General features: G+C 44.1%; 1 protein-coding gene across 1 annotated transcript; it reads left to right on the forward strand.

Moving 5' to 3' along the window:
* Positions 1-950: 950 nt before the first annotated feature.
* Positions 951-10,640, forward strand: TNFSF10 (TNF superfamily member 10). Its single transcript, XM_014887095.2, has 5 exons — positions 951-1,166; positions 4,707-4,859; positions 6,340-6,382; positions 7,041-7,157; positions 7,852-10,640. Exons 1-5 carry the CDS (start codon positions 1,044-1,046, stop codon positions 8,298-8,300), a joined length of 885 nt encoding a protein of 294 aa, XP_014742581.1. The 5' UTR covers positions 951-1,043; the 3' UTR covers positions 8,301-10,640.
* Positions 10,641-11,259: the final 619 nt, after the last annotated feature.

Consider the following 11,259-nt stretch of genomic DNA (forward strand, 5'->3'; position numbering starts at 1 on the left):
CTGGGAAGGAGCTCCTGGCACTGGTTATTGGCTCACAAGCACCTTTCTCTGATGTGCCAGCTCTAGAGGAGAAGCTGCAGAGGACAGGACACGTTTAGGACAGCTCAGGAAGGACATGGACCTATTGGAGTGAATCAGATGATGCTCAGAGGGCTGGAGCATCTCTCCTGTGAAGAAAAGCTGAGAAAATGGGGTTTGTTCAGCTAAAGAAGGCTCCAGGGAGTCCTCAATGAAGCCTTTCAGTACTTGAGGGGTGCTTATAAAAAATAGGGGGACAGACTTTTTAGCAGGGCCTGTTTCGATAGAACAAGGGGCAATGGCTTAAAAGTGAAGGAGCATCGATTCAGATTAGGTATGAGAAAGTTATTTACAATGAAAAGATTTTTACACTTAGGGTGGTGAAAAACTGGCACAGGTTGCCCAGAGAAGCTGTGGATGCTCCATCCCTGGAAGTGTCCAAAGCCAGGTTGGATGGGGCTTGGAGCAACCTGGGATAGTGGAAGGTGTCCCTGCCCATGGCAGGGGTTGGACGAGCTGAACTCCAAGGTCCCTTCCAACCCAAACCAATCTGTGATTCGAAGATTCTGTCACACAACTTGAATTCAGGAAACTCCGTGCCAGAGCCTTAATGTCTTTAAAAAACCAGCTTCCACCGTTCTCTGCCGGCAAACTCCCAGAGAGTTTGCTGGGAGATGCTCTCAGCAGCGCTGAGCAGTGACCGCACATCTCAGCATCCATCCCGCCCTTCGGAAAAGCGGAGAAAGCGGCGGCAGCGGGGAGGAAATCCCGGGTAGGCAGGGCGGGAAAGCAGAGAGAAGACGGAGGGAAAGCGAGCAGAGGACAGAGGGGAGGGACAGGCCAGAGGGGAGGGATAGAACAGAGGCGAGGGAGGGTCCCTCCGCCCCGCTCCTCCCCGCTCCGCCCGCTGCATGCCCGGCGGGGCGAGCGGAGCGCGGGCTGCATTCGCCACGGGACAGCGGCCGTGAGCCCCCGGCAGCCCAGAGCGGCCCCAGGCAGCCCGAAGCAGCCCCAGCAGCCTCAGGATGCTGCCGGCGGGCGGCCCCAGCCCCGCGCAGACCTGCGGCGTCGTGCTGGTGGCCGCCGTGCTGCTGCAGTCCCTGTGCGTGGCCGTCACCTTCCTGTACTTCACCAGCGAGCTCAGACAGGTCTGTGCGGGCTTTGTGCGGCAGGGGGGGACCCCCTCTGCCCCTTCTACCCCCGGGACGGCCCGGCTCGGTGCGGGGGGCGATGCCAGCAGCATCCCTGGGCTCCCCGCGGGACAAAGCCCCGCTGCCTTTGTCCGCAGCACAGCCGGCTGTGCTGGGTGTGAGCGGCCAAAGGAGGGCAGAGACGGGGCTGGCACAAAGTGTCCGGCTCGAGAGGACAAAGCCGTGCGATTTTGAGGGAAATGTGTTTACCATTCGAGCGCAGATCGGCCGTCTCATCCCTTTTGCGGTGCGGGAGGGCTGGGGGAGCAGGCGCTGTCAGCGGCACCGCCGAGGAGGATTGGGAAAGATCAAATGTCTCGTAGATGTTTCCTGTAGGACAATACATGGTTTTCATGACTAGCCCTAAAGGAACTGCATCAGACGGCGAGCACCGCTGAATTTCCCGGAATAACTTATAAAACGTCCATTGTATAGTCTAGATGCTTTAGGCTCCTTGCAGCCTCCCTTGAGGTTTGCCAGCTGCTGCTTAACTCTTCCCTCTTCTTGCAAAAGATCATTTACACTCCAGGAAAGTTGAATTTAGTTGATAGTCCCGTGTGTGTGGCCCTGCTTTTCAAGGGCCCTTGTTACTCAGGGTTTCCATGGGTGTCTTATCCCAAATTGTCTGTCCTTCTCTAAGTTGTGCCTGGATGTTGCTACACCTGGCACACAGGTAAACCTACCTGCAGGTAATTGTTCTGTATATCTACAACTTCAGAAAGTAATGTAAATTACTATTGTATATATGTGCACTTAGTAATGCATACTTAATTGCATTATTAATAATAATATAGATATGCATATTATGCTATATATGTATTTATTCCACGTTAGATTTAATAGGTGGAGCCTTCTGAGATGTCAGAGTTCTCTGTGGGGCAAAGGGTGTGCAGTGTTCTGCAGTAGGAGCCAATGCTCATATTTTAAAAATGTATAAAACAGATTTTCCTGCTGAATTTATAGCTGTTGCTGACTAATGGGGGAGTCACAGAAATGTGCTGACTTTATGAAATCAGGTTACATGATTGCTCATGAAGAAAAACATATGAAAGCATCCTCATGCACACAGTTGAGAGTCCCTTACTAACAAACGTGCCAATCTAAGTAATTAGTAACCACACTTATCTTTTCCTTCCTTCTATTTAAACATATACACCTGGGACACCACCACAGCCCAGGGACTTGCCCAAATTACAACTCGCAGTTTCTGAAGAATAACAAGCCTGCATTTGTTGTCAAGGGATAAATCTGTCCAAACTGAAGTTGTGCTGGGCTGCAAACAAAGGTTGCTGGCTTTGGAGGAGGTACCTTAACCACATATTCCTGCATGTGCCATTTGGTGCACAATAAACAGGAAAAATCTCGTCTAGACACAGCCTGCTACCCCACAGCCACGTGGTGCATGTGGAATAAATCTTTGTACATAAACTATGACTTTTTGTCTGCACATTTTTCTTCCTTTTTTTTGTTCACAATGCCTGCATTTCTACACCTTCACCAAATTACTGTAGCTGCACAGACTGCAAGTATTTACAAAAAGCATGCTAGTAACTGGCAGGGTTTGTCCACTACAGCTGTAATAACCTGATTAGGACTAGGACATTTGTTTAACTGTTTTGCTTTAAGAGGAAGTACTGAGACAATAAAGTTCTTATGCTTCAGGACATAGGGCAAGGAAAACAGCCTCTGGCTTCCTTCTGTTTCAGAAACAGTCCAGTAACCACTCCTAATATAGGAGAGGCTCAACAAGATAAGATTCCTGCAGGAGTTGTGTCCTCAAAGGGTTCAGTGCTGCAGATAAACCTCATTTGAGTAAATCTTACAAGAGAAATCCCAGTCCCTCAATTCCATAATGTGCTGCTGCAAGGTTGCATCCCCATCGGATTTCAAACTGCATACCAAGTAAGGTTACAGGTGCCAGGAGAGTAAACCTGTTTTGGGGAAAGGTGAGCAGGTAAGGTGGAGGCAGAGGCACAGAACTTTGCTCCCAGATGGGAGGGCAAAGCTGGGAGCTGAGCTGTGACAGGTCTGCAAGAGGATAAACACTAACCTCTCATCTTGCTTATGTTTGGCTTTTTTTTCTTAAACTCGTCTAACTACTTTTTTATAGAAGCTCATTGTATAGTTAAACCAGTCAGAGCTCGTAGTTTTACCTCAATGAGCACATAATATTAATCACTTTGAGTTCTTGAAACCTGATTTTAAAATACCACTGTACTCCTTGGCAAAGACACACAAACCCTCACAAACATCCTTTTGCTTCTGCTGCCTACAAAGTACATCGTTTCAAGTACTAGCTGAAGCTCAGTGGAATCTGCTGCTGCAAACTGAAGGTGGGACTTGAAGGAGGTGAAATCTCCTTCCCCTGTTGCAGGAAATCTCTCCCTAAAGCCCTTTGTTTTCTAACAGCCAGGAAAAGCATGGAGTGTGAAGGAGGAAATCCATTTGTTGCTTTCAATACCCCAGTCTCAAAGGCAGCTAAAAAAACTGGTACTTGTAGGAAAAAAAGCATCTGTTTAGCAAACCAAATCAAGCTTCTTTACCACAACAAAAAAGCGAAATTTAAATGCTACTACCAGGATTCCATCTGGATGCTTTGCATGTTTCTTGCTGTTTCCTCCAAGTTCCCCTAGTGCTTTGCTGGCTCCACAAGCCTGACCAGTCTGCAGCTGATGCAGCAGGAGCCCAGTTCAAAGCAAACAAGGGCTGCTCTCAGGTTCTGTGCTTCCACACTGACCAACAGCGCCAGCTGGAGTCACATCCACAGGCAGCTTGGAGAGAGCTTTCCGGTAGGAAAACACTCCCAGTCAGATTCTTCTTGGAGCCAAAAGGAGTTCTGCCAATCTCTTCAAACTCAGCAGAAAAAAGAGTTTTCTCCATGACTAGAGGATACAAATACTTGGTATTTTCACGTCAAAAATATCTAACATTATAGTTTTATTTGGACTCAAATGTAATTCCAGTTGTTTGGACTATAAGGACAAATGCTGTTGGGAGAGACCCCAAACTGGATATGGGGAGGATATGGTAAAGATACATATAACAGCAAAGGTCTAGATTATAAATGCAATTGGCTGAAAAGACAGCTCAGAAAATACTTTTAAGTTCTAGTATTTTATTTCATCCTCAATAATTGGTTTAAAAAGCAATCTTGTGCAAAAGAAATGTTTCTTATGCAGAACTAGAGAATCTAAAGAATTTCCAGCATCAGGGATTTGGGTGTTGAATTTTCACAAAACCTATTAAGTTGAATACTGGATACCAGATTTATGTCCATGGAGATAATCCAAGCATATTTTTTTCATGTGAGGTATGCCCTCCTATTTAAATGTGTCAGAGCAGGATTAATTCAATCCTCTTGTTCATGTAGTCCTACTTGCACCATACTAACAAATGCTTTGGAGAAAACAAAGTGTGTTTCTTAGCACTTAGTGAATGTAGTGACATACCACAGCTGCAAAGGTGGATGAACAATCCTGGATTTTCCCTGTGCTGCAGCTCCAGGACTCGTACTCCAAGAGTGGCATTGCTTGTCTCACCGGGGAGGAGATCGGAAATTCCATCCAAAACTTGGATCTCATCGAAAGCCAAGACAGAGAGTCTGATCCCTGCTGGCAAGTGAAGTGGCACCTGGGAAAGTTAATTAAAAAGGTATTTGGGAACAGTGTGCTTGGTGATGTTACAGCTGAAGGAATCCCAATAGCAGAATAAGGGAGGCTCAGATTGTTTTATTGCAAAGCAATTGTCAGGCCACAGCTCCAGCTGCAGAGTGCTTGCACTGGAGCAAAAGAAAAAACAACCCATAAAAGTGGTTTCACTGCATTCAGGAAATAATAAAGCAAAGACTATCATCTTTTACTAAACAAATTCCACTGATAGGTTGGCTTGTCTGAAATACCACAGGGTAAAGGTTTTCTACTTGACCATACAGATCATGGTGCTGTCAGAGCTGTCACTGCCTCTTTGGAAATACAGGGAGACCGAGGAGAGAAAATGAGATTAAATGTAACACAGGGAGAGCACAAAGGTGCCTAAGGAGTGGTCCAGTCATGAGCTGTGTGATGCAGTGATGGAGGAAAGAGCAAGTGAGCACACAGCATCAGGCACAGCACCTTCCCAAAGAACACCTCCTGCGTGACTTACACACGATACAAATAATTTTGGCTACAGAGAACAAAGTCAGCCTGGCTGAAAAATCACAGAGGCTAAAATCTTCAAATCTTCTGGAATGGATTTCAAAATCCCATCTCCAGCACATAATCAAACTCATCCGTCGAAATTCTCTTCTGGCTGAAATTTCCTGGCAAAAACAGATCTTGCAGTCCAAAGCAGATTCTCTATTTGTGTTCAGAAATCTCAGCTCCTTTGGTGGAAGCTCTGCCAGTGAAGTCCCTGAACTCCTGCACTGTTCGATGCACTAAAGCATTTTTTTAGTTGGTGGATATTTACACATCTAATATACCTGCTAGCTCCCTGACTGCTTATGGAAAGGTAGCCTTGGTGCCAGAAATAAGTTACAATTACAATAATACTACTATTACTATTAGGATAGATGGATAAATAGAAATGTGGCAGGACAAAACCCATCAATAATTGGCAATACAGGCCTTATTGGCTACCCAGGTAAATCATCACCACACTTGCTGCTGCTGCACCACTGTCAATACTAAACTGGTTTGTTTCAGCAAACAGTTATAAAGAAGGGGGATGCATAAAGCAAAATATGCTGGATTGAGAGCTTAGATAGATAAGTAGAGGTATAAAAATAAATTAAATAAATTAAATTTAATTCCTCAGATCTAAGACCCTATAGTTCACACTGCCAAGTATTCCGCAAGTGGAAGTTGGTGCCTGGACACTTCTTTTATTTGAGAGAAACTTGAGATTCAGATTTTTCAATAGATTTATGCCTGAGCTCTTGAAAATGTTTTCCCATATCTTTCATTGCCTAAAAGATGTACACATAGAAAATCTTTATTGCAACAAACTAATAGGTGCTTTTTTCCCCCTATTTGCATGTTGATCAAATCCAGAATCTTCTTTATTAATGAGTAAAAAAAGGTGTGTCTTTTTCCTGCTCCTGATAGCCCCAGCTGACAAGCTAATTCATTTTCACTGTGTTTGTTTGCAGATGATATCAAGAAGCTACGAGGAAAACATATCTGCAATCAACGGTATTGTAATAATTTTATTAACTGTGATAAAAAGGAGCCACTAGTGGCACTTCATGTATAATTTACTTGATTTTTTAAAAGCGCAGAAAAGTGACTGAGGTCTTGCACTGGCATCAAGTCATCAAAAAATGATTATTTATTACTAGAAGGTGAATTTTCAGGAGCTGGAATTACTGTCAAGTGGTTAGAGCAAGGAAACCAAGGTGGATGCAGAGGACTCAGCCTCTAGAGCCCAGTCCCATGTGTTATGGGGGATGTTTAAAAAGCCCTCCCAGTAGCCCAGCTCCTGGAACATGGAGCACAGAGCTGCAGAGATCAGTTAAGCTAAAGATGCTGGGTGAAAGCATTACAACCTCCAAGTGGAAATTCATAGGGAGATGAGGAATATTTAACCATAAATTGGAGTACTATGGGTTATTTTGTCTATTGATAACTTGAAGGCAGAGGGAGGAGAAAAAGGAGAACCAAGAGGCACGTGAAGTCACTTCACGAGCAAGAGTGAAAACGGAATTTGAGCCTTATTAGCCAATAATTAGCCATCAGCCTGTGATTCAGTCAGTTAAAAAGTGACATACCTATTCCTTGAAATCGAGCCAGGTGGAACAGGGGTGCTTTCTGAAGGGCTGGCAGCTGACGTGGGGTGTGTTTTTCCTTTCAGTGGAGAGCACGCTGACCCTGCCCCGCGCCGAGGGGCAGCAGCCGCGCGGTGCCGTCCGCAGGATCGCGGCACACCTGACGGGCAGCAGCAGCAGGAGGAGCTCCCTGGCCCCACGCAGTAAGGACACACCTTTAGCAACACCTAAAGACCACTGAATTGATCAAATTACTCTCCCTTTGCTAGCCTCGCTGCTGACAAACACCCTTTTAGTACTTGTACTGAGCTAGCAGTAGGAAACAAATCGTCTCGTCCCACACGTTGGGTTTTTTCTGCTAATTCTCACCAAACAGAGAATGCCCATTTCCTCTGGGTACTTTCCTAACTCTTCTTTTGGAACCTTCATTAGGGAGAAAAATAAATTTAAATGTCCTTCCTAGTGTTAAGTTTTCCTCTTTTCCTTCATTTCCTTCTGTTGGTTGTGCAAGTCCCAGCTGCTATGGTGACAGACCTATTAGAAATGTGAGACAGACAGGAGAGACTGGACATTCAGGCCATGTTAATGAAGGGCTTGCTCGGCTTTCTGCAATTTCCAAGGGTATCAGACACTAATGGACATTCTAACTTTGTTACTAAGTAAAAACATATTTTTTCCCTTATTTGGGAGAACAGATATTAAAAATAAAGGCAGTTCATGTCAATTCCCACATAAAGCTTATTTACACATCAAATTGTTGTGACAACGGATCTAATGAACTGCTGGGAAGAGAAGGTTTCCTTACCTTGTTATTAAAAACAATGCTCCTCAGCTAACAGGCCCTTGGCTTCACTACCTGTTTTTTAAGTTAACATCGCTCTCCTTTTTTTTTCCAAGTAAATCCCTTGCCCAGAAGAGGAAATGGACACAAAATAAACAACTGGGAATCATCAAGAAAAGGCCACTCCTTCCTTTACAACGTGGAGCTGAGAAATGGAGAGTTAGTGATACCCCAGACAGGCTTTTATTACATCTACTCACAAATTTACTTCCGCTTCCGTGAGAACGAGAACGAGGACTCAGATTTGTTGGGACAAATCAGGAACCCCAAACAGCTTGTCCAGTATGTTTACAAACTGACTAATTACCCTGAGCCCATTTTACTCATGAAAAGTGCAAGAACAAGCTGCTGGTCTAAAAAGGCGGAATATGGACTTTATTCCATCTATCAAGGTGGCGTGTTTCAGCTGAAGAGAGAGGACAGGATTTTTGTCTCTGTCAGCAACAGCGACATAGTTGACATGGACAAAGAAGCAAGTTTTTTTGGAGCCTTCATGATCAGTTAAAACACGAAAATAATGATCCCAAACAGCCCAGTTTTTCTAGCCAAGGACAGCTTGAACTCCTATAAAATAGGGGATAACAAGCAAAAGCTGTATCCATACCAAGCAGAGCACACTGCCCTTTCTCACCACATTCTGTCCCAGCAGCCAGGAAGAGCAGCAGCAGCTGGCTGTGGGTGGCAATGGCCTGTGCAGGCACAGGCAGCCAGGCTGGGAATGTGTGGTGGATTCACAGCCCTCAGGTGATCCCTTTGGCCAGAACCCCAGGCAGGTGAGCACTCACCAGAGATGCTCCATGGCTCAGCTGTGGCACGAGGGATGGCGGATGCTCCAGGTCTGGTTACCCAAGGCTGAGACTGAATATCAAATTTTATTTGTGGTCTCCATTAGGACCCTTTCTTGAATGTGTCAGGAACCTTTGTACATACTGAGCCCAAGTGCCTGTGGAATTTCTCCAGAAGTTTTTTGAACAGGAATTTTGCAGAAGATGCACATCTTCATCTTGTCTAACAAAGCAATTAAGCACCTAATTAATTTTAAGCACACGAACAATCTGACTACATCAGGGTATCCACATGCTTGAAATTAAGTATGTGCTTAAGCATTTTCCAGGATCATGTCTTGAGTAAACACATTTGTCTTATTGTACATAAGAACAGCTGCTGGAATGGCACTGAAGAGCTTTTGAAATCAATCTGTGTTTTGATCAACACTTTGTAACAGTGCCTATTTACGTAATTACTGTTCTGCAGACATCTCACCAGGCTCACAGTAAGTTCAGTAATGCAGTTGCTGTTAGACTTGCTGACAGCAAGAATTGGATCCAGAAAAAAAAATGTGGGTTTCTGTAAATACTGAATTCTGTGAGAAATTTGCAGCAAGTTAGGCATGACAAGATTCTTCCATGTTTATTTGTACTGGTCTGTGTTGGGTAGGATGTAATGTAGAATAACACACCCCAATGACTAACATTTTAAGGGAAACAGGCACAACTGTCTGTACTTACAAAAATGCTGCTTATTTAGGTAATGCTGTAAATATTTGATTTTATTTTTAGGAATTGAAAATTTTTCACAATTTTTTTGTAAAACACTTTTTTTTTTTAAAACGAACAATATATTTTTTAACTCTGTGAAAATGACTATTTTGTATTAAAATAATTTGAAAGTTTAGACTGTATAGGCTCAGTGCTTAGCAAAAGTCAAGTTGTGTAAATCAGCACATCTGTAGCATTGGCAGTGGAGGAATAGCAAATTGTACCATGGGTGCATTTTGCCCAGATTCAGAGGAAACAGTGGGAAAGGTAAAAAAAAAAAAACAAAAAACCTTGGAGGGAAAGGAAGACAGTTCTGCAAATGTTACTTTATATCAACAGAGTGATGGCAGGATGAAGTCTGGCTTTTTTTAAAGTCTATTTTTTGAATACTCTGGGGTTGCCGTGGGAACCCTCCCATTCACCTGCATGCTGTGGTAATTAAATCACAGCAGCCCCTGCACATGGGCCTCACCAGTAAACAGGAATTGTTCATCTTCCTGCCCAGCCAACAACAGGGGGTTACAGACACTGTAACTCTGTGCTCATCTGGCTAGTCACACAAGCAGTACATTGGCTCCCTGAAATGCCTGCATTGGAGCTGCAAGAGAAGAATTTCAGGAGCACCCTTCTTTGGGCAGGTTAGGGCAAAGAAACACACCAGTGTAAGCTGAAAATAATGAGTTTTAACTTCTGCCTGCTGTTTAACAGTGTCACACGCTGTTTTCAGTGGCAATGAAATACATGAAATTCTTCACCATTTACTCGAACACTGGTTTGCCTCCTTGTCAAATCATCTGTTTTGACAGAGAACAGAAAACTTTTCTACAGTTTTCTTTTCTGATTTCAGTATTTAATTCAGAAATTTTCTCCCTGCCAGAAAGGCTGGAGAAAAGAGCCATTCCCTATATACCTATATGTCTGTTACCTTGGAGAAATGGCTTTTGTAGGGTCTCTTTGCAGATGGACTGAGCTTGGTGATTTCAGCACAGCACTGACCCCTGCTATCAGGCTTGGTCTCTGCATGCAGAGCATATTGCACAGGAGTCACACCAAATTATGATTTTCTGAGTGATCTGAAGGCATGTTTGCCAGATCTTATCTTGGGGAAAGATTTTCAAGGGAATATCAGACAGGACACCTTCGAAGAAGAATAGAAAAACATGGCATGTTCTGTTTGTGCCGTGTCCTGACTAACACTTTTCATCTCGCTTTATGCTGAATGTAGCAAATTTTGATACATTGCATTAATGTGTGAATATTGTAATTTTTTCTACATGCCTTTTATATAAAACGTTTTTACTAAACAATTATTTAGTCTCACAGTGATTACTGGTGTCATCCTATGGCTTCCATAAGAACCCTGTCTTAAATCATTTCCCTGACATTGATTGGTGTCAGATGTAATCCACTAAATGCCAGAAATGGTTGCAATGCAAAGGACAAAATGCAAACCACTGAGCAATGCCATATTGTGTAATTCCATATAACTGGCTTCCAGATCCCACTTGGTGAACAGCATCTGGAAGCAGTAGGCTGAAGAAATCCCTGAAAATGATCTTGTGACCAGAGATCATTTCCCTTGAGGTACCTCTCATGTTTCTGGGCTTTAGCAATTATTTAAGCACTGGGAATTCTTATTCAGTACCAAAACATCTGATCTTTACCCATTACCAAACTAGAGCAGATGATATTTGCTCAGCCTGGAGAAGAGAAGGCTCTGGGAGACCTTCCAGCATCCTCCAGGACCAAAAGAGGCTTCAAGAGAGCTGGAAAGGGACTTTTCACAAGAGCACAGAAGGACAGGGCAAAGGGGAATGGACTCACACTGCCGGGGGGCAGGGATGGATGGGATATTGGGAAGGAATTCTTCCCTGCGAGAGTGGGGAGGCCCCTGGATCCCTGGAAGTGTCCATGGCCAGGTTGGAT

Source organism: Sturnus vulgaris, chromosome 10 (genome assembly GCF_052056855.1).
Source record: "Sturnus vulgaris isolate bStuVul1 chromosome 10, bStuVul1.hap1, whole genome shotgun sequence".
Classification (NCBI taxonomy): Eukaryota; Metazoa; Chordata; class Aves; order Passeriformes; family Sturnidae; genus Sturnus; species Sturnus vulgaris.

Bases quoted from the DNA above. Each gene is read 5' to 3' on its own strand.
- TNFSF10 (XM_014887095.2), top strand. From the start codon at position 1,044: ATGCTGCCGGCGGGCGGCCCCAGCCCCGCGCAGACCTGCGGCGTCGTG. The intron at 1,167-4,706 runs GTCTGTGCGGGC...CCTGTGCTGCAG, and splicing joins TCACCAGCGAGCTCAGACAG to CTCCAGGACTCGTACTCCAA. The intron at 4,860-6,339 runs GTATTTGGGAAC...GTTTGTTTGCAG, and splicing joins TGGGAAAGTTAATTAAAAAG to ATGATATCAAGAAGCTACGA.